Source organism: Neodiprion virginianus, chromosome 1 (assembly GCF_021901495.1).
Source record: "Neodiprion virginianus isolate iyNeoVirg1 chromosome 1, iyNeoVirg1.1, whole genome shotgun sequence".
Lineage (NCBI taxonomy): Eukaryota > Metazoa > Arthropoda > Insecta > Hymenoptera > Diprionidae > Neodiprion > Neodiprion virginianus.
The window spans coordinates 32,595,045-32,617,973 of NC_060877.1; the positions used below are offsets into that span (position 1 = coordinate 32,595,045).

Consider the following 22,929-nt stretch of genomic DNA (forward strand, 5'->3'; position numbering starts at 1 on the left):
CTGCAGGCTTGAAAATGACCAGATGAAACAGCCATCAACTACGGTGTATAAAATACCGAGAAACTATTATTCGGTTTCTAAAAGAAGGCGTGGCAAGCACGGTTATTATAATAACGATATCAGTATTCGTACAGCGTATTTTTTAGTACAAAAAAAAACAAACTTTTATTTGTTTCAAATTAGTTAAATCGTTCGGTAGGTATATTAGTACATGGCACGTACAGAAAAACTTCTAAGCTAAGAAAGAAAGGAAGAAAAAAAAAAAAAAAAAAATGAAAAAGAAGCAATCATGAACTTAGATGTTACTGAAGTAAGTCCGCTGGGCGATTTCCGCCCCGCACAGACGACGCCTCACTCCTCGCTCTCAATCGTGGTGCTCTCGGGATGAGTCTTGGCCCATTCGATGGCTCTCGCAATGGCAAGAGGCACCGGCGGCGTTGTCGGGAAGAAGTCAGCCTCGGGCCGATATCCGTTTTCGTCAGCGACGTAGGTGAACGTTTTGGTTTTGCCGTCTTTGTCGACCCAGGTGACGGAGCCGCGTACAACCGTGACGTCGCTACCGTCGGCGATCTTCTTCACTATGCCTTCGACTCGTTCCGAGATTCCGTTGGCCGTTTTGAACTCGGACTTGAAGCTGCCGTCGGACTCCATGGACTGGGATTGGCTCAGAATAGCGATCGGAGTCGCCGTCGGGTCAGCAACTTCGGCGACGGTGACCGCCATTATGGCGAAAAGGGTGAAAAGCTGTGGGGGGAAAACGGGTATTGATTGAGACTTGACGGGGAGTGTGTACGAATGGGAAATGATTTTACTAATTTCTTTGCGAGATTCAAATCAGTGATGAATTTTATCGTGAAAACTGTGAGAAATTTATCTTTCTACTCACGACGGTGTTCATGCTGCTGGTGTTCAATCGACGAGTTACTCGGGCACTCGGTTATTGACGTGTTGCTTGAAACTACCAAGACAGGGCATCATATAAGGCAACCCCCACCAAAATGTGTGGCTCCCTAATTCCTCTAATGCTCGTGATAATTAGCATTGCTCCATTCTTGAGTGTCGGAATACCCTAACACCGATGCATTTACTCCGAAGCACGGTGTCCGATAACCTTGCCTACGAAGATCTTTCCAAGGAATTTTTTATCCCGACTATTATCAATACTTATGTACCATTCCGTACCGCGGATGTAGCTTGGCGTTGCTCAAATTTCATTCGGGCAATGCGACGCTTTTATCTACTTCAATTCACTTTATTACACAACGCTGTTTTACCTTTTTTCTGTTAATCTAATCGCGTTTCAAGATTGTACGCGCATTGGCATCGAGTTACATTCCACGAAACTGGAATGTAAATGAAAATCTTTACCCCGCCTATCGGATTTCGATAAAAGTTACCGGTTGTCTAGTCTTGAGCATCTATCTTTGTTTACTTTATTTCATTACCGTTTTAAACGAATATTTTAATTTACACGCTCTGAGAAAACAAAATACAACAAATATCAGAGCACTCGGTACGTACCTTGTCATAAAAATTCATTCCTTTTGGGACAGAAGTAACACATTTTTGTTCTGTGATCTGTTGAACTGATACCGCGGAAACTGAAAAATCGAAACAATATTGCGTTTTAACTCTTTTCGTGAATATATATTACTATTGTTATAATATATAAAAAGAAATTTCCCTTTCACTGCAACTACATGAAAGATTGAAATTGGTATTTATGAGTTTCCATTTACACTAATAAATAAGCGTGAAAAATTATTCGAAAATAATAGTACATCCGTTCAATTTTACGCTCGACCACTGAAGAAAATCATTATCACATTTCATTACATTACCTCCTATTCTGTGAACTTTGTAAACTATCAATGGACAAGGTCAGTGGCCCCATATTTATAAGCTATCAATCAAATACCTATTCTAATTAGCTCCGAGTTATCAGGAAAAACCAAATTAGATGACATTTGAAGACTTATGTAAATCCCTACTGCGACCTCAAATGAACTTGAGAGTTCTGGATTTCATACGAAGGCACAATTTCAATATACACCGTGAATTAAAGCAACGAACTTACATCTGAGTGATCGAAAAAAATTGTATTGCTCAATCGGTGAACAATCATTCGGGTACTATCTTAATTGCGTCAACTGCATTTGAAACGCAGTGTCAAACCAACTGCTGAAGTATGGATTTGTCGCGAAAAAAACGGAAAAACTTTATCGAACAAGCTCCTTCAAACGACCGATTCAATTAATGGGGCATTTACAGGAATTTTAGGAAGTTCGTGGGTATTTTAGTTATTTTTTTTCTCATACAGTCAAAGTGTTAAAAAATTTATAGGTTTTAGGTATGCATTTCTCGTATTTTTTAGAGTAAATTTGCCTCGTTAAATAAAGAATACTTAAAAAACAAACAACGTGTGAAAATTTCAGGTGAATCGGTCAGAAACTGTAGGAGAAACGCGCAAGTGTGAAAAATCAAAAGTGAAGAAAAATTAATTCAAAGTTTAAATTCTCAAATAGTTTCAATATGCAGACTCATACGAATCAAAGGTCACTACAAAGGTCAATACATGACTGAAAATTTTTTTACGGACAAGATCGACACAAATCTATTCAGAGGAGAGACAAAAGTGTACAATTACGCAAAAAAACGAAAATCAATTTCTTGGCCGTAAATGCCGCTTCGAGACAGTTATTTACTGGGTTCTGCAACTAGTCTGAGATCAGGAACTTTGGTGCTTAGTGCTGCATTGTGAGTTAATTTCGTGATTTCATCTCGTGACGCGTTTCAGGGTCAGAGGTGTGGATACGAGTTGCTACCTAAATTGTGGATTGTTGTCTTGCACTTGGCACGGAACGAGTAGTTCACCATTAAAATAACTTGTTATAAATCTGAAAGATTTCTTGAAAAGAGACCGCCTCCTCGGTATAAAAGCTAGTGCATGTATGTAGTAAGAAACCAACGATACGGTGGAACAAAGTCGGAATTTTTTGTATTTCAACAAAAAGAACAGTTTCTGCCCCTTTCGTGACAAGCGTTCCAAAGAAAATGATTACGAAAGGAACGATCGTGACCCAAAAGTTATACCTTCCCGATAAACAATTCGCGCAGATTTTGGAAAACCTCTGCAGTGGTAGATGTACAGAGTCCCGAAAGATCTCTGGGTTTAGATTCGACCTCGTCACGAGCCGGCATCTCGGCTGCGAAATCTACTCACGTTTCAATATTCGCATGTTCGTACATTGTACGAATGTGTAAGCCGTCTGCAATTCCGTATTTTATGCGGGAACAGCCGGTAATTGATATCGCTTTTATTCGGGCCTGCAAGTACGCGCGGCCGTGAGTTGCAGTAATGAATATCGTCAAGGACTCTAGACGAAATTAATTCCTTGCATATACCCGCGTATTCGCATTTTCATGCAGAAGCTATGCGAGCATTATCCGCGGCGCGGGTTACCGTTGGCTAAAATTAAAAATCGCCCCCCCCCATCTTGTTTTTCACGCTTACGTATGTACATTACGCGGACGACTGAGTACAAATGAGAAAAATGGTGGCACCGTGCCAGACAACCTCCTCGGGCAGTGGTAAGAGGATCGTTGATCCTCGTGACATAGATTTACGGATAACTTTCAATCTCTCATCGAGAAGAGAGTGAATACGTGTTTAAACTTACGTCACAAATTGCATACGAGAACTGTGAAACTAAACAATAACACGTAACACGAGCAGAGCAATAATGAGCTCTGACTGTGATCATCGAAATTCCCAAGTGTCTTAAAATTGAAAAATGAGAAATAAGCCAGATTTATAAAAAATTTCTCGCTATACCTACGATGAAGTGCTGAAAATCATACGACATACCGAGAGTTGCAAGCGTAAACGTAAAAAACGGAGAAAGCAACAATTGCCGTAAAGCAAATGGCTATTATTATTCATTGCTACTTAACCTGTTTTTTACCCTGAATACGCAGCTCCCTGTTCGTTTCGCCTTAAGCAAGACGCGTTACCATCATGCCAACCCAGCGACGAGTTGCACAACGCAAACGTTCTACTTGGATACTGCAACTTCCGATCCTCGAACAATAAGGAATTTGCATTCGTAAATCTGCGAGAAATTCACGCTCCCTGCAGGCGTGTGTAGATAATAAGCTGCCGGTGAGCAGACAATTGGACGACGAGGACTCAAGGCTCCGTTACGAGCTCAAACAATCGCAACGCAATTTCGCTGTACTAATTTGGGTACTGGTAAGGTTTCTTGGTACTTGTAAACGAATTTCCTCTACTATATGCCGTTAATCAATAGCGTGCGAAACTTTATTCAAGTGAAAAAGGTGATTAATATACAGAAGCGGCTTCGCAGAAGCCAGAACGTTAGGACTGTCAGGGATATTTGGAGAGTAAACTGTTGGCCAGAGTGAGAACGTGGAACACGAACACTTTACAGCTTCTTCTCAACCTCCTCCACGTCTTCTTCCGGGTGGGCAGCGGACCATTCCAGGGACTTCAAGATGTAGGCTGGGGTCTCTGGGGCGACGGGAAGGTGATCGCCGGAAGGATGGAAGCCGTTCTCATCGGCGGTGTAGATCGTCTCGATGATGGTTCCGTCGGGGGATGGATACGAGATGGAACCCTTGACCACCTGGACAACTTCACCCTCCTCTAAAGTCTTCAAGCTGCTTTCCTCCGAGACGGAAATCCCGTTTGCTGTTTCGTATTTGTTGACGAAAGTTCCGTCCGGGTTGACTTCGGACTCCTGACTGATGATGGCAATCGGCTCCTTAGGGTCAACTGCAGGGGATGATCTTTGCGCCGCCGACACAACGGGGGCTGGAACGGCGGCTGGTTCGGGAACTGGAGCGGCAGCTGGCTCGGCGGCTGGAGCAGCAAAGACGCTGGCCACGAAGGCGAAGAAGACGAGGACCTGAATGGGGAGTAGAGTGTGATTTATTTTGTTGGTAAATTGCGTCGAAACGCGCAGAAATTTATTAAAGATAATGCGAGACAGTAGAGGAGGCGCGAGAGGATGGATCGATGGTGCCTGATTAGGATTGAATGGAGACTGATTGACGATGTTGAAATAAAAGTTATTGGAAGAAGGACTTACTGCACGTGTGTTCATGGCTGATTGCTGGTAGGACAATTACTGCCTTTTGACGATACTCTCGCAGTATTTATACTACAAATTCGACACCCCACCAATCCTGCTGGTAAGATTTGTAATCAGGTATTCTCCATTGCGAGGTTACCAATTGCTCTGTCCGCGAACACTTCGTCTCTAAATCAATACAACACTGAGAATTAATTTTTGAAGCAAACACGATGATCGACACATAATTCTCGCGACAAAACGATGCATAAGTTAGTCGATAGTGTGCCGTATATAATGTATGCTAAGCTAACAAACGATTTCGGCGAAGTCGCTGTGTTGATAATAAACTTTGTGACTTTCGATCTTCATTAGTATTCTCTTAGCTTTGTTTGTGGATGTCAAGTTACTTTTGAGGGTACCTTGAGCATGGCCTCCGAATTTATATGCAACCGGGGGATAAGGAAGAATTGGGCCCCAGCACTTATCCTACAAACAAACGAATAATGCATTTTGATAATGCAGAATCAATTTTACAGGCCGGCTAGTTTAAAAAAATTTCAAATGCGTAACTGACCGGACGGTTCTGGTTACAAAGTTTAATAACTCCCATATGTTCATACAGCATATTTTCACTTACAAACACATATCAACTGCTGATATATCGTTACGGATTACAGTCTTGCCTGTTCACAGCTCTAACGAAATGTTCTACCTAAAATCAATATTCGTAGCCAAAAGAGATAGGAAGTTATCTAATTGGATTCTGCACCAGGACCATAGGCGATATGAATGGGTGACTAGAGTTGACTTTGGAGTGAATTCGGTGACTGAGAACCACGCTGCAACGGTGTGAGTAAAAAAAAGTAACCTCGTGAAATCAACTTCTTTCTTTGAATCCGTAATTTGTATTCCGACAAAGAACACGAAGTCTGGCCTCAGCTGCACCTCTGATGATCTAATCTTATGCAGACGCGATGTATTATGCACGTATCCAACGTATCCCAATATTGCAGTCACATAAACAATAAAAAAATCGGATACCTCCTAATTCAGCGTGAAGAGAAGGCTAAATATAAATAATACTCCAACGTAAGTTTACAGAGGTTTAAAAATCGAAGAATATTCGCCAGTGGTATTCAATTCTTAGCGTAAAGCAAATCAACGCAACAAAAAGCGTAAAAGAGTCTATAGCTTAAATATTTCAGCAATTCGCTAATTACAATCGCTAACCACACAAAGAATTCATAGCGTTATTTGTGGTTAAATATTATAGCTATGCAAAGTATACGGTAAATTTTCAAAAATCCACCAATTTTTTACAGTGGCATAAAATTCAAATGTGTACAGCATAACCAAAATTCTATTCATAGAGTTTGCTTGAATTCTTTTGAAATAAACGACAACTCTTGAGATAGATCAAATTAAATCGGGTGCGGTGCTGTAAATTAACACATCGACTTTAAACAATGAATACTGAAATTTTTTGCGATCACTTAATCAATCGTGCAACCTATACTGTCTCTGTGATTTGCTGGTCAAAGTGACTTCGGTTATCGAGCAGCTCGCCCGCTACGATCAGCAATTTTTCATTGAATGTGTCCGAAAAATTGGCAAGTTGAGAAGAGATGATTTCGCCAGACTTTAAGGCGTTTCGCTTATAATCGATGCTTGGGATCTCACCCAGCGTTACAACATAAATAACAAATCCGTTGACATGCCATTAGTCAAGCAAATATTAAAACATAATCTTGTGAGTATTACGCTGTTTGTCTTTGATACTGTTTCATTCGTGTATTTCGGACAACCGCTTACCAGCGTGTGTAGTACTATTTTTAGTTCTTATAGTAGGAAAAAACCCAAAAAACCACACGAGAAAAAGTAAATAAAACAAAAAAATTATAATCACGTCACCACGGGTATTAAATAACTTACCTCATTTGCGGTACCACTTTTTTGGCGACCTTGTGCACCTGCGGCACTTTACGATGAGTAGGTCACTTGTGATATCTTGTAAATGGCATCGCTGAAGCGTCTTGTACTTTGTGAAGAGACTTTTCAGAGTCGATAAGCTTCGAGTTTTTCCCAAATTCCACGAATACCAGCTGGGGCCGATAGTTCGTGAAAACTTTATCTTTTAAAAAGTCAGTAACACGAAGTACATAGTGATGAAGAAAAAATTCCTCATTTGAAAAAGTAACCGTTTTCACTTGATATAAACCAGTTTCGGGCAACACCATTATTAGTCGGTTAAAAATTAGAAATTATCCTTTTATTTACAATTACAGCAGTGTAATGATTCTAATAACAGAAGACAAGTATAATTTGTGGTCTAAATCTTTCTAATTATAAAATACTTATGTAATATGTAACTCATTACTTTCTGATTGGAAAGTGCGAGTGTAATTTGTACTTTTTCTTCTCTACTCACAAATCATACGTGTAATTTATAATTACAACGAAATTAATTACGAATTGTAACCAGGCAGTGGTCCAACACTGCTCGATACCGTCTCTGCTCTTCAATGCCCCATCAATGAATAGGTGAAGAAAATCTCGACCAACGGTAAAGAGTCGTGACTTTCACGGTTATTCTGGATAGGAATTATATAACCTCCGTGAGATCTGGATCAATGTTAAACAGTAGTTCACCTAGTCTTGAAAGCGAACTGTCTCAAGGTCTGAGCGAGCTCTGCTATTTCCAGGCAGGATTGCAAGCGGTACACTAATACCGTTACAAATCCATGTTGAATGGGATGTGTAGTAGGTACATATTGTAGAGGCATGGGCAGAACTGCTAATACCAACGAGGAAAGGCAACGGCCGAGAGACAACGATGCGAGGTGAACGTACCGCGCATTGCGCAACGAAGTTAACCGCGTGTCGGTGAACTAGACCAGTCTACCTCTCGGGAGTTATTCATTTGCGGGCTCACCCGCATATCAAGCACAAAAGCCAATTAACGAAGGGCAAGCTTTATCTTAACTTCCCTCAGCATTCAAATTCATAGTCTCGGTATCGGAGATGCAATCGTTCGACGGGATGATCTATGCACAGAGTTGACACAGTTAACCCACCCTGTAAATCTTTCAGTGATCTTAATCCTCATGCTCGAAACGATCGAAAGGTGAGCTTGCGAAGAATTTCGATGGTGTACTCATTCAACGCTGCGAGTGAAGGGTAATTTCGCATGATCAAAGAAAATTTCACAAGGCCAAAATCGTTAAAGGGCCATCTTGATTATCGAGTAGAAACGTTTAACCGATGCGAACGAACACGTTCTTATTTTCATATCGTAATAGCCTGCGGTAAACTGTCCGATATTACACGGCCTGTTGTGTTTAAAGTGATCGTTTTATTTGGTAAAAGAGTTATGCGCCTGGCGAATAAAAGCTACTTTCATGGTACGCGTTACTCGATCTAATGAATCCGAGAAGCTCCACGGCATCAACGGCTGAATGAAGTACCAACTACTCGGAATTCTAGGTCGAAGTAACGAACCCTGTTCTTCACCATGCCTACACTGCTGATTCTCTCGAATTGCTCTCGTCGGCTCATTGTAAGGTCGTGCACGGTAAAAGGATGAGGATGAATGGAGTCTGCATGGAAGGGCAGAGAGCTGGAGGAGAAGAAGAGAACAATGGGTTGACTCGCGTTTGTATGGGACGACGGTGGCATTTGTTTTACACCGCGTATATACATCCTCGGAACCCGTTGACTAACCTTTCACGAACGTCTCTAACGCGACGTGCCATTATCCCCAGGTGCCAGCCTCGAATTTCCCGAAGTCTTCACACCCCCCTGCGAAAATAGTTGAAAAAACTTTACCCTGATTACTGCATCCTAGTCGCACGAAGCTTTTACCGCTTACGGAGACGATAAATATTTCGTAGAATTGGCATCGAGCTTGCGAGTCTAACTGTTCTAAACTGCGGTTTTACCACAGAATCATAAGTGTTCGAATACCAGTTGTAAAAGATTTTCGCGAGAGCGCGAGAATTTGAATGTCAAATTCGCTTCGCTGCTGGATAATGTCAATGTTTGTTCGTACCGACTACTGGGGAACATTTTTTATTATGCAATCACTGCAGGGGTGTAACATGCACGGAATCGGGACGCTAATTTGCAAGTTTGATGGACTTTGACAAGGCTTTCGGTGCTTCGTTCTATTTCTACCGTAGGGTGGGATTTACTTTGAACGGAAATACCAGGCATTTGCACTGTCACTCGCTAAACGTTTGAGAGGAAAATTGCACAAGCCATCCGATGTAGAACTCCTGGATGCGATGCATTGTCAGTGACCTTCGATCACGTATCAATGTGAGCAATATGTTCTCGGTTTGCAACGGTGCGAACTCGATTCCAAATAGAATGAAATATTTCGAAGCGTTCGGTCTGTTCCTCTGAAACTTTCGCAAGAAAAATTCTAGGCGATACCGGTATTTTGCATAATTAGCAAGGAATTTTTCCACTCGCACGTGGCCATCGAGAGCGAGAATTATTTTCTGCTACTTTGTTTCTCGTTAGTGTTCACGGTCAAAGAATCATGAGGTATCAATGACCCTTGGATAGACTTTTTGTTATTGAGCCACACGCACGCGAGATGAATTTCGGATGGATGCTCTAAAAATAAGATGACTCATGAAATTTGTGTAGAATAATATTTTTTTGAAAACATACTTAATTGTTATACAGTTGCGGATGGATGAACGTCTGCACGCACCGCTAATAACATGACCCTTGAAACGGACCTCGAGCCATTATAATGTGTTTAAAATTCAATTTCCAGTCAAGCGTATTGTCGTAAACGGACAACGAACGAAATGTGACTGTTGTACACGGTGATCAATTTTACAAGTATAAAGAGACTTCACGTAGTCTAGGAATATTGAAGTGGATAATCACTAATTTTGATTGCGAAAAAACTCTTCCTGAAACTGCAGTGTCGAAATCCTAGTTCTCTTGGCGCAATTCAAGCCAGCGTTCAGACTATAATAAAGGTAAGGAAATTTCTGTCTGCTTCTCCGCATGAGATTCTCTATGGAATGTGACTACAACCGTGAAACGATTCGATCGGTAGAGATTTTTGAATTTTGACAACGTTTTCCCGTATGCATTAATCTCTGAGGGTAAGTGAACTCGTGATCGAAGAATTGGAGGTTCAGAATTTTGATGTTTTTGGTAAACTTGCCCCGATATAAAAACAGAAAAGAATTCGGAGAGTTTTCTAAGTACGCAAAAATGTGAAACATACCTACTTGAGTGTTCGAAACAGTAATTATCGTACTCTGACTTGAGCTGGCTCTGAGGTTGCAGTCTATTAGTATAGTTACCTACTTATACAATAATTGTTACATACCTGTTACAGACTTACATTTCTTTCGGTGTTGATAATTTCTTGAACTACGCTTTGGATGGACAATGACGTAAGTTATTTGCTCTTCCACTCGAGTCTCCGGTACCACAAGCCTATGTATACGGTGAAAAAATGTGCCCGTGGAGATTTGTTTTAGTGCCGAAGGACGTTTGTGTCCAGCGAAACACGTGGTATATCTATCTGTTGCGTTCGATATTTCCGGAACTTATACCGGCACGTGTCATTTTGGCTGAATGTTGAAAATTTGGCAATCAATGCTAATGACGAGGTCCTTGATATTAAAGCTTCCAAAGAACACGGAGATTATATGCAACGTCCAATAATCGGCGAGTCAAATCGCAATGGAAACTGGAAATCAATCGGCAAACGCATCTGTGTCGGCGTAATTTCATCCGCGCATTCCGCAACGCCGACGCCCTGCAGATGGTCGCGCATTTGCGAAGATGATTTCCCTCGCCGTAAAACGTGGCAACGAGTCGGTTCAGCATCTGCCATTTACCTCCCGGAGTATAGACGCATCCAGCGCATAAATTAACTCGACCACTTGAATTTTTCATTAATAACTACTGAAGATTTTTCCGTCGATGCTGCAGCCGCGACCTTATACAATCGCATATAGATGACGTATAATATTTCATAAACCCATCGGCAGGCGGATGTTAGTCATGCGCGTCTTATATGCATGCAGGTTTACGGAGTACAGGTATGGTCGAAAGTTTTCGCGCTTCCGTTTGGTTGAGAGCAAACTTGAGTTGAGAAAATTGCCCACAGATTCAATTAATCACATTGTTAATTGGCGATTATTACCGTACGTGACCAAAATGGTTAAAATGACAAATTACCATATTAGATACGCGTTGGTTAATCACACGTCATCTCCCATCGGTGGGGTTCGTTAAATTATACGGCCCCAAAATTTTTGGTATTCTTTTTTTCTTGTTTTTTTCTTTGTCTCTTGCTGTGCCAAAGCGTATCCTAATATAGATGTCGCAATAAAACACTTCGGTAATCCTGATTTATATATAAACAAATTGATCACTCTCATCGCTTCCTTATAACCAGAATGTGAAGGTCTTTTTCATGAATAATCAGTTATGTGGTTGGTTTCTGCGCATTCATATGTCATCGTGGCTAATATTTAGTATATTTGATGGAAGCCGAAAGCCTTGGAAACAAACGGAAATGATAATCCTAATGGAAGTGTGGTTTTAAAAACAAGAGTAATTGAATCGCGAACGCTGCAACGCAGTCGAGCCGCGAGAATTCTTTGCCACGAATCACCTGCATGACTTTACGAATCGCATGACAAGGGGAAGAGAAAGAAGAGTGATTCGAAGCAAAAAGATGAGTCTGGATGGATTGTTTTCTAGGCGTGCCATCGTGACAGGGATAAGCTCTGGGAAGGGATAAAGGTTAGTTATTTGCACTAGACGTTGCGCAATCAACATTTTACCTCCGCGTAGAAAATATTTTCAGCACTTGAGAAATTATACCCCGCATATTAAATTCACAGCGATAAACGCCCACCCACGTCACTACAAAATAACCTCAAGAGCGTAATTTTCTTCGAAGGCTTACTCCCACCCCCCTATCCATGCATAATTGTGAAAAAATCATGCGACTTCGTCGTTGCGTCAGCAGATCTCAGTGTCTCAAATGTCGCTAAATTTCAAAACGGAGGATACAAATAACGTCACGATTTCGGTAGAAGGATGAAATTTATCCAATCGTAAAACGACCGTAAAAGAGAAACAAATTATCACTACGACGACGTTTTCTATCGATGAAATTTCAGACTTGTAGCGAGAGTTGAGATTCCTCCTCGTGTGTTAACTGCGAAGCAGCATGAGCCGACGAAGACAGCTATCCACCGCACTTCAGTGCAGTTATTAAATATGATTATGCAACTCGACAAGCAACTCTAAAGGACGAATACGGGATGCGAAGCCACCCGTCCGCCGACTCTTGGCTGCAAAGCAGCTGTGCATCGTTTTGCAAAGTCGTACCACTCATACCGGCTACTCTACTCTTAGTGTAGCTTAGTGGCAATATGATTCGTTCATAATGGCGGTACAGTCCCCCGCAAGATGAGTTTGCATCCTAATGGACCACTGCCTATTGAGACATAAATCGCACGGATGAAAGACGCGGCCGTAAAACGTCGAATGCACCGACTTACAGCAAATGTTTGCTTGCAAAACGGAATGGAACTTGCAGACAATCTTGCATTGTCGAATCGTCTCAGGGTTTCCACCCAGTTATATATAAATACATTCCCCTTTAAACAATCAGACTCGAGGTGACCTTTCCGATGCCGAAACCACGTTGGAATTCATCTGCAATCCTTGGTTCAATCCTGAAATCCTAGAGCCTGTGGTAAAGCGAATTAGCGACATCATGGCTTCGACACTGCAAGCGTAAAGTTACCGTAGGAAGAAGAATGAGAGATCAAGGCTAACCGAGGTCCGTAACTGCAATTGGATGAACCACACCCTGAGAAACTTACCGCCAATGGAACAGTTTGACCTAGACATTGCGTTTTCAGCATCAAACGTCAGCGGTCTATTGTCGACGATGATGCGAGCAGGCATCCTCTCCGCTGCTGCGGTATGAACATCGCCAGTTTCTTCGAAATACACCTTCGAACTTGCTCGTAATTCGGAACTAGGACCCGCGTTTCGGGTCCTGGACCACCGCGGAGTCCGAGTCAAAGCCTTGCGACGTTGGACTCAGGGGTCAAATCATCTCAAGCGAGATTTTACGGGGTTCGAAGTGCATCAGTTCGATGATGCGTCGGTCAGAAGAAGTGCATTGTGCAGCGGCAGGGATGACCCCTTTCACTGCACCAAGTTGCATAGCCAGCGTATATAAGAGCCTTCGCTCCGAACAAGAATCACAAGTACAAAACCAACTGCAAGTCGAGTCCTTCCTACTAAGATACTACGATACTATGTACACTGTTCAGGTAAGTCCTGCAAAAACCATCGTGCGTATACCCTTTCGATCGTGATGATCCAGAAACGAAAATTAAGTAGCTTGAACGCGAAAAATTATACCGACTCTGAGATACGTTGCTCGAAGACCATGTAAAATATTCTTTTTGCGGTTATCGTGGCTCCTTTGGTTTTACAACGCTTCTACCGATCCTACAAAAACAGTCTTAACGTGCTCCGATACTCGAACAGAGAAAACATGATATCGACGCAATTAGCTTGAAAATGCCCATGAAACTGCTTCCTGGTTTCGTATTTGCCACTCTTAGCGTCAGCCTCAACACTGAACACTCACAAAGTTTGCTTTGCTTTTAAGTGCGAACTTAAGTGTCATTGCGAAGTGATTAACGGTACGATACGAGCGTTAAGTGACCATGAAAACATAACTTGGTTCCTCCGAATCTTGCCCAAACGATTTATTTCACGGCCTAAAATAAAAGCGAAATCAAGATCCAATTCACCCTGCGCATGACCTCACCAAATATCTTATTCGCGAACGAGCCGCAGTCCAACGTCTAGAATGGCCACTGCCAGTGGCAACGGTAATCTTCCTCGGTAAAATGACCTAGTCATCCTTGCTGTGTTAATACGCCTAACCATCAGTTTGCATTGCACAATCTCGTCTCTTCTAACGTAACGCCATCAAGCAGCGCGCTACAAGAAGCCTAGAAAAAAAATAACTGACACCAATCGTGAAACATCTTAGAAACGGGCTCATTACGCCAATGGGTCGCGGTGTCCGAACCATCGTAACATCTTTTCCGTGGTTCAAGTAGTCTCTTGCGTCTCTCTGTACTCGAGGCGACAAGTTTTCGACAAATCACAGTTGACAAGACTATCGCGAATGATATTTTGACTCCAAGGTACTGGTGGTCGTCGCACTGTGTGCGACGCGAACTTTCGGGGCGCCACAGCGTCCCACCGGTGGATCGGATAAGGACGCTGTCATCACCGCCCAACAACTGGAAGTAAATTTCGATGGGAACTACGTGAACAAGTGAGTGAAACTGCGTGGTTAAGCTTGTTGATACGAACCGTCACCGAATCCAGAAGTACGACGGCAATAATTCACTTTGCAGCTTCGAGACCAGCAACGGCATAAGCCACCAAGAGTCGGGACAGCCGAAGCAGGTCGACAACGAAACTCCTGTGGTGGTCCAGGGCGCCGACTCGTACACGGCGCCGGACGGCCAGCAAGTGAGCATCACCTATATCGCTGACGAAAACGGCTACCAACCTCAGGGTTCCCACATCCCAACGGCGCCTCCAATTCCCCCAGAGATCCTCCGGGCTCTTGAATGGAATGCGGCTCACCCTGAGGAGGAAGACGGCGGTCAGGGCAGACCGCCCCCAAGAGGTGACCGTTTACCCCGCCACGAGTCGGTGACGGGATTGTTTTTAACCAATTTATGAATTATCGAGTCCCCTCTCCGCTAGACCTTAAAACTTGGAGGATTATCTGAAATCCCACGATTGTGATCCAGTGAAAAGGCCACCTCAGAGTTGGCTCGCAATCTGAATTCTAATGGCTGGATTAAAGTTTAAGTGTATTCCGAAATTATTATCTTCACTTTCATGAGTAGCTTTAATCGGTAAACGAATGTCGTATGTCGACCGAGAAGAAATTTCGATTTCGTTGGACGTGTGATCTTGCCAAGACTACATTTAAAAGTCCAATCAGGAATTCCAAGATTCTAAAACCTGTTTTTCTAGTTATTTTCACCTTCGTTATACCGATGTTTCCCCGAATATCAACCAGGAATTTACTGTAATTGCCTGGAATTCTAATAATCCGTGCCTCGCCACGTTCGTGGGAACGGCGTCTAAGCCTGTCACATAATTCTCTCTTCGATAACATCTGGCTTCGATCAATTTGAACAATCTATGATCGATGCGTGTTAAATTAGGGATACTTGACAATGAAAAATTTCGTAAATTAAATTTTGTAATTTCGCTTCTTCTCTGCTTCTTCAGGATAAACTGAAGCCTGCCTTGATCGAACAGGACCAGACCTAAGCAAATGTCAACCTAGCCACGGACACAACCGACTCAATCCTTGGACACGTCTACAAAAATAGATCTAGGTTTCATATTTACTATAGAATACAAATAACAAAGCAAGCCAGTTACACGCATGTAATTTTCTTATCATAACGCTATTTTTAGAGAAAAAAAAACACACACACGCACACACGTGAAAAAGACAGAAACTAAAAAAACCACTCGTACCTAAAAATAAAAACGCAACTCAACCGCAAACGTGAATTGAACGTGGCCCGGGCCCAGGTCTTGCGTTCATTAAAATTACGTGCCTGTGTAGGTACACTGGTGCATGCGATATGGTGGTGTACCGATGCGCTGTAAACGGTACAAGTGCTACTAGATTGTGATTTTTTTACATGTAAATAAATAAAGAATATACTCGAAGCTTAATAGGTTCGTGATTCTCATTAATCTCATTCGAATTGGAAAAACCTCGTCGGTATTTCGGCATTGACATTATTGTAATTTCATTAATAATTCATGATTATGGTAAATTACTATTCATGTCATACTTTGTGTGAGATGAGCACGGGGAATTCTTCCGCAATAATGAATAAGATATCTGCTACAAAAAAGTCATCTACGTGCAAATGATAAAAAATTAAACAGTAGGTTTTCAGCTAATGAGGATGAACATCATTCCAAAATCAATCTAGTGTAAAGGTCATCCGGGGATATCAAGATTCAACGTTCGACGACTTGGATGTATTAAAATTTTAGTGCATCGTCTTCTCGCCGAAATATAATCGACTCACGTCTGACGGTTAAAATTGTTGAAAAAAAAACCCATCATTAAATACATAAATACATACCTTACGGAATACAAGTCGAATGGCGACTTCGGTTGACATTCAAAAACTGAGGTGAAGATCGAAGTAAAACTCATAGAGGAGGAGATTATACTAATAATAACACGGAGAAGAAGAATATCAGCAGCGTGTTAAAGAATGGTGGAGGATTTGAATAGGAAACAACTGGAACGTCGAAAAATGTGCTTCGTCATCCTAGATATTTTAGGTATATCTGTTGATATAATTATGAATGTCTACGACTAGACGCGAACATGCAAACAATCCTTAACCTTAATCGAAGACATTCCTCATACTTTCGGTTGCACAAACCTGGTGCGTGTGCTTGCATTTACCAGGAAGCGAGCGTAATCTGATCACAATGCGATCTTGTCACGAATATACCGAGGAGAAGGTTAAAAGTAAAGCTTGAAGTTAAAGACAATGAGAAGTCCCAGAATTTTTTTCTGCAGAAGACACTTTTGGGGATAAAATTTGAGCGATTCATTCAATCCGCTGTATTCAAGTTACAATGAGATTCTAGGAACAGGCGGCAAGTCCTGTGAAGATGTAATCAGAACGTGTTTTTGTCGAGAATCCTTTGTTCGTCCGTGCATCAGTCCGGTGTCCATTTTTTGCTGATGGTATAATGGCTAGGAGCGGTTAGTTCGGTCTTGCGAACGCCAAGCCAAAATCAGCAAGTATCATCCAGGATGTAATACCGGTTAGATATTTATTTCTGGCTTGCGATTTCTGGCGTTTGACTGTTTTTGATACACGACTTTCGTAAAAATCGCTCACACGATACGATAATCGGTCCAACCGACGATTATCAGCCTCAGAACCGGTTGATTCTCGATCGTCTGTAAAGGTTCGATTCGCGAATAGCCATGACGCCTTCGGTAATACAGAACCAAAATTTCATAATAAAGTTGAATTGATTGAATTTTAATCAAGTGTCGTCAGGTCGTGAGACTCATCAGCCTTGACGATGAAGTCTGGATGTTTAGATGAGAGGAACAGAAGAGAAATTGAAGATGAAAATGCACGAAGTGTAATATGAATTTCTGGCGTATTCATCGTATACCTACACGTTCGTGGAAGTACCTCGAGTTTCTTCCACTAGAAAGTAACATCCACTCGTCCAGGCATCGGATGGCTCAGCTAGTCAAGCACGTTCACTGCAAGTTGGAACGGAAACTCGAGATACGCATGCTTCTGACGAAACGAACGAGCGTTGTTATTCGTATAATACATTAGTGCATCCGGCGATGCTACATTTCTCCGACCTGCAATGTGGTTACGAAACGATTGACGAATAAACGGAGAACGCTACTTACAGCCACGCCTGCCTTGCTCGTGATCTTGATCTTGATCTTACTCTCCTTTCAGTACTGTTCATTGATGCTAAGAGCTTCTGCGAGTACAGCAACCGCGGAGAGTAAAAGGCTGAAGTCTAGATCGTTAAGGTATCATGTAACGCACCGAGGCCACGCCCTGACAATTTCGGAAACCGCGAGCCTACGCTGCTTCGGAAACCTGTCGATGACGCGAGCATGAGTTAATTTTACGACTCGCCGGCCTGAGCGAGGAGTATTATAATTGCCAAATTTCCAGATACCTCACGTCGCGGTGTAGCAAACATTTTGTTATTTTTTTATTACTGTATTCGGCCTTGTTCCTATAGTGCAATTTCCAGCGCCGTTAAGCCCAACGGAGAAGACAGAGGATCCTAAATGCGTGGCAGGTTCGATTATCTTTTACTAGTAGTTTCTTTCTCCCAGCGCTGCCGAACCGGTTTCGATGAGCAATTCTCGATTCGTGCCTTTGGAAGTAATTGGGAACGGATTACAGAAAACGTGATATCACGATATATTACTCCCTACGGCATTCGATGGATTAGAGAATAGCGCTGTATCCGCTAACTTCGATGAAGAAAGCGAGAGTTACGCTACCGATTTGCTCCAGACTGCTGGCCATGAAAAAATATTTAACTTTCGACACGGACATGGGTTGCATTCTTCAGCGCGAGATAACTTGCCGCTGGATATGGTACAGGACGAGCTAATGAACCACCTTGCTGGGTGGTTATGGAATCGGCGATCCTCAATCAATATAACTTGGACGCGTTTTTTTTTTACTCGCAGCTTCTTAGTCGTGTTTTTATTTCTTGAACGAAACGGGCATCGAAGAAGTGGGGAGTTGTCTGCCTCGTCTCGTATACTCGTCAGTCGAAATATTCGGTGACATTTACGGGTTTGACCGTGTGCGTTTATGTGTGCGTGTAGTTTATCTCCCAAAGTTTGGGTATAAAAGGTTGGTGGTCTACGATGGAAGGTATCAGTCGTTCCCAGTGTTCAGTACAGTTCACTCAGCAAACATGAACACGTTCATAATCGCCCTCTTCGCCCTGATCGCCGGAGCTTCGGCTGCCGCGGTCCGAGAGCAAGAGAAGTTTGTTCCCATCGTGAGCCAGGTTCAGGAAGTGAACCCTGACGGATCATTCAAATCGGCATACGAGAGCGCCGACGGAACCATTCAGCAATCTCAGGGAGGTCTGATAAACGCGGGCCAAAAGGACGAAGCCCAAGTCATCGAAGGTAGCGCCACCTGGACCTCCCCGGAAGGCATTCCCATCGCCCTGAAATGGATCGCAGGACCCAACGGTGTTGAATTCCAAGGAGAGCACCTCCCGACGTCCCCTCCAGCACAAGAAATCCCTCTGGCCATCCAGCGCAGCCTGGAATGGAACGCGGCTCACCCCGAAGAGGACGTCAAGCCCAAGCCCTAGTGAGAACCTCCACGACGACAGAAACTCCGTACGAGCACTACGATGAAGCCCAGTAAATTGTTAACCTGATGACTACTCTCTATACCTGTGTTAACTATACACAACACCTACTCTTACACGAAAACACACACATCTACACAAATACACACATTTCGTATGTTAATTTCCTGTGAATAAATTCTCTTTTGACATAGAATACAACATTCTTTTACTTTCACTGTATAATAACCACACTTGTACCCGTACCCTCCCATAAACCTTCGAATATTCTTCGATATATTTCGATCGGACAGTCACCCGTTTCATTTGTGTAGCGTTCCCGTATTGGGACTCATTTCGTCTCTTGACGTCGTAACATGAACACCGTTGTGGTTTTGTTAGGTGACAACGTTGAGACGGTACCATTGTCACCGGATCGATTGCGTATCGATTGAAATCGATCATCGTCGACAAATATACCAGAAAGATTGATAATCGGTGTGCTTTGAGTTTCTAGCTGAAGTCAAACTTGTCAAACCTTTAATTAGCTGGTATTCGATAGATTGAGACAATCAAGTTCCTTCCTGACCACAGACTCTTTTTTCGTCTTATTTAACGCCAGCTCTTCTGTGGCTGTTTATAGTTATTAGTCAGTTTCACTTTTCGTATACCGAGAGAGACTCTAGAATGACCAAGTAGCCGGTCTCCTCCCATATTAGTATACGAAATATGCAACGTCATATGCCAATTTCACTAATGCTAATTGATAACCAGTCGTCGTCTAGATAAACACAAGAACTGGTTTTTAGGTACAATATCTATGGGAGTCAATTACCGAGCGCATCTAACTACGCACTACCAAAATTATACCTACTCTTCAACTTTATGCTTCGCGTCTTAAGCTGCACATAAATTTCACTCCAAAAATTACATGCAATTACCGAAGCTCGATTGTACACCCTTAGGTTTATTTATAGCTCTAATATAGGTAGACGCATGCTTTATATTATGCGAGTCGATAATTTCAGTATTGTTTACCCCTCGTTGTATCGTCGAATTTTGAAAAACGTGCGCGCAATAACTGAGTTCGCCGACCAGAAGCGATCGAGGGGGGAATAAGTCACGCAGACTTAGTTACGCATGTTGAGTAATTATTGAGTGCGCAATCGGGTACTTGTCTCTTCAGCGTAGACCCGGAGTGTATTTCTGAAGTTAAATGTTACGTCTTTTCGTCAATGATGGACGTTAAGATAGCTTTAATCAGTTTTAATAGCGATTAATCTAAAGTAAGATTCAAGAATTTACGCTCTTCGGAATGAATAAGAAACCTTCACCTACCCACTAATTGCTCAACGTTTCCTCGAACGTTCTCAAGATCTTTGAGAAAGTACAATCGGCATAAATCGGAAGATGGTCCAAATGTTACACAACTACGATTTACTCGTATTTGCCAGTGTCGACCTTTCTTTTTCTTTTCGAAATCAGATTCTACGGAACGAATCAACTTTTCAGCCGGTAAAATACTTTCATATGAAATAACGGTAGAAAGAGAAATGAGTCATGAACTGTGCGATGCGTGAATGATTTCGCACTCTGTATTTAAAATCATTAATCATCGAAATATTTTGTGGAATCAACAATCTGGCGCGTTAAACCCTATTTTTCGTGAGAATCGGATTCAGCGTAATGAACTTTTTTTGTTAAATGTGAAACTATGTATGTTGCTAATTCAGTTGCGTCCTTCATGCGTTTGTCCTTCAACAGACATTGAGCGGAACTTTTCGATTCAAAATGGCATTAAATGAATGACGTGACCTAATTCGTAACCAGGTAAATATTAACAGAAAGTTGATTAATTTCACTTTCGAGTCGAATTCCATTTCATCCTCATTACGGGAGATGGAGTTTTCAAGTTAAATGCATCGCCTCTGAAAGAGACAGTATCCCTCATGCTTCACGTACGAAGAATCGCGTAGTTACTGCATCTCATGGAACAGGGAGGGGCCTTTAAATTACCGTTATCTGCATGAACCGGTATCACGCCATGCGTTCATTGACATTTCGATTAATATGTCAAGTCTTGCAACGAGATTCTGAACCGCCTATAAAAGCTGGGTGCAACCGGCACACAGTCATCACTTCACAGCTATTGCTCCCAAAGTCCCGACTAGCATCTGTAACAGGTAAGTTGCATCTTTGGTCCAAGCAGATAATCCGCCATAGATAGATATAAACGGAATAAACGCTAAACAGATAATCAGTCGCAGTCACGTCGGTGATCTTTGAAATCGTATTTGCATGAGAGAAAACCATCGAGTACAGAATAATCCAGTACCTACCATCTTCTTATTTCCATTGCTACAGGTCAATCACCATGAACAGCGTCCTTCTAGCAGCCCTTGCAATTGTCGCCGTAGCTTCGGCTGCCAGTCCGAACGATGTGATAGCGATCGTCAGTCAGGAGCAAGACATCAGCCCTGACGGTAGTTTCAGCTCAAAATGGGAAACCGCGAACGGAATTTCGGTGCAGGAAAGTGGGACGCTCAAGAACGCAGGGCAGAAGGACGAGGCCGAGGTGATTCAAGGGTCGGCCGCCTGGACAGCGCCGGATGGTACTAAGTTGAACTTGCAGTGGTTTGCGGACGAGAATGGCGCTAATTTTCAGGGAGCTCACCTGCCCACGCCGCCACCACCTCAGGAAATACCAGCAGCCATTCAACGAGCTCTTGACTGGATCGCTGCCCACCCTCATAAAGAGGAATCCAGCCCCAAGGGAAAGTTTTAGGTTCCCGGTGGAAAATTTTATGCTAATAAACGTTGCGAAATAAACGAATATTGAATATTATAAACAAGTGTATTCGAGTTGTATCGTCTTGTTCTTGAGATTCCGACTGACGACCATGGCGATCGAATTGTCGGTACCATTTGTGAATTGTCAAGACAGAATGGCCCCACAATTACACCAAGTTTAAAAGCTCCGTCGGTGAAACTACGTGAAATATTACTAGCCAATAATTGAATAATTAACCGAATAAAAATTCGCATAGAAGCCGCGGTGATCGCGGTAAAAATAAAATTCAAACTACGCATGTTTATTAATCAATGGTACAAACTCTGTTTATTCCTCCATTTGAAAATTGAAAGATTCGTGCAGGATCTGGACAACTATTAATTGCTTCTCCGCTTACCGATCCGCCCGAGGCGCGAATTCGTTAGTCAATTTGGCATCGGTTTGATTGCATGATTGCGGTCACTACTTTAATCCTCAAAGTGTTATGAATGGGAGATTATTCACCCACTTGACATAACTCAAACTTATGACGCTAGAGTAGGAAAAATAATAATAATAACAACAACAATAATAACAGAGAGACGTGAAAATAAGAAAAGTAAAAATGGCGGCACGTGCACCAAAGGCGTTACATTGATTTGGAATTGAGGTCGAAGATCGCTTTTGATCTCCTGTAAAGAGGATTTCGCAATTACCATACTGCGAAAGTTTCGCTAATAGCTCTGCGGCCGAAGAGTGTACGCGGGTTGTGCATGAAAGTACAGGCTGCGGTGCCTGCAAGAGATCCTCTTCAGGTGCCGGACGCACGTGTTAGTAAAAGCGAAGGTGAACGTATACGTGGCTCTGCCGGTAGTCTTAGCACCTCTTGTAACTAGCAACTAAAGGCAACGTAGGATCTTCCTCGTACAGCCAACCGCATGACCTCCTTCTGGCATACGCAAATCGGGTCTTGCGATAGTCATCATTCATTATCCTTGACGTACCAAACATGCTTGAAAACACTCACCTGGCATAACATTCTTAAATATCGGCCAGAAATGAAAATCTCATCTCTCTTTTTTTCCATCCAACGCG

At 42.5% G+C, this 22,929-nt stretch overlaps 5 protein-coding genes across 5 annotated transcripts; 3 read left to right on the plus strand and 2 right to left on the minus strand.

Moving 5' to 3' along the window:
• Positions 1–150: 150 nt before the first annotated feature.
• LOC124301979 (endocuticle structural protein SgAbd-6-like) lies at positions 151–1,024 on the minus strand. Its single transcript, XM_046757700.1, has 2 exons — positions 887–1,024; positions 151–744 (listed from the first exon to the last, which is right to left on the minus strand). Exons 1-2 carry the CDS (start codon positions 896–898, stop codon positions 352–354), a joined length of 405 nt encoding a protein of 134 aa, XP_046613656.1. The 5' UTR covers positions 899–1,024; the 3' UTR covers positions 151–351.
• Positions 1,025–4,294: 3,270 nt separating this feature from the next.
• Positions 4,295–5,268, minus strand: LOC124300785 (endocuticle structural glycoprotein SgAbd-1-like). Its single transcript, XM_046755174.1, has 2 exons — positions 5,112–5,268; positions 4,295–4,928 (listed from the first exon to the last, which is right to left on the minus strand). Exons 1-2 carry the CDS (start codon positions 5,124–5,126, stop codon positions 4,446–4,448), a joined length of 498 nt encoding a protein of 165 aa, XP_046611130.1. The 5' UTR covers positions 5,127–5,268; the 3' UTR covers positions 4,295–4,445.
• Positions 5,269–13,282: 8,014 nt separating this feature from the next.
• LOC124300778 (cuticle protein CP14.6-like) lies at positions 13,283–15,896 on the plus strand. The gene is made up of 4 exons (XM_046755160.1): positions 13,283–13,435; positions 14,327–14,460; positions 14,543–14,820; positions 15,438–15,896. The coding sequence occupies exons 1-4, from the start codon at positions 13,298–13,300 to the stop codon at positions 15,440–15,442; spliced, it is 555 nt and encodes a 184-aa protein (XP_046611116.1). The 5' UTR covers positions 13,283–13,297; the 3' UTR covers positions 15,443–15,896.
• A 2,724-nt stretch (positions 15,897–18,620) lies between these two features.
• Positions 18,621–19,281, plus strand: LOC124303443 (endocuticle structural glycoprotein SgAbd-2-like). The gene has a single exon (XM_046760637.1). It carries the CDS (start codon positions 18,675–18,677, stop codon positions 19,083–19,085), a length of 411 nt encoding a protein of 136 aa, XP_046616593.1. The 5' UTR covers positions 18,621–18,674; the 3' UTR covers positions 19,086–19,281.
• Positions 19,282–21,197: 1,916 nt separating this feature from the next.
• Positions 21,198–21,913, plus strand: LOC124304905 (endocuticle structural glycoprotein SgAbd-8-like). Its single transcript, XM_046763705.1, has 2 exons — positions 21,198–21,247; positions 21,429–21,913. Exon 2 carries the CDS (start codon positions 21,439–21,441, stop codon positions 21,847–21,849), a length of 411 nt encoding a protein of 136 aa, XP_046619661.1. The 5' UTR covers positions 21,198–21,247; positions 21,429–21,438; the 3' UTR covers positions 21,850–21,913.
• The last annotated feature ends 1,016 nt before the right edge of the window (positions 21,914–22,929 follow it).

Coding starts and splice junctions, on each gene's coding strand:
- LOC124303443 (XM_046760637.1), top strand. CDS start 18,675: ATGAACACGTTCATAATCGCCCTCTTCGCCCTGATCGCCGGAGCTTCG.
- LOC124300778 (XM_046755160.1), top strand. CDS start 13,298: ATGACCCCTTTCACTGCACCAAGTTGCATAGCCAGCGTATATAAGAGC. Junction 13,436..14,326: donor ATACTATGTACACTGTTCAG/GTAAGTCCTGCA, acceptor TTTGACTCCAAG/GTACTGGTGGTCGTCGCACT. Junction 14,461..14,542: donor GATGGGAACTACGTGAACAA/GTGAGTGAAACT, acceptor TTCACTTTGCAG/CTTCGAGACCAGCAACGGCA.
- LOC124304905 (XM_046763705.1), top strand. CDS start 21,439: ATGAACAGCGTCCTTCTAGCAGCCCTTGCAATTGTCGCCGTAGCTTCG.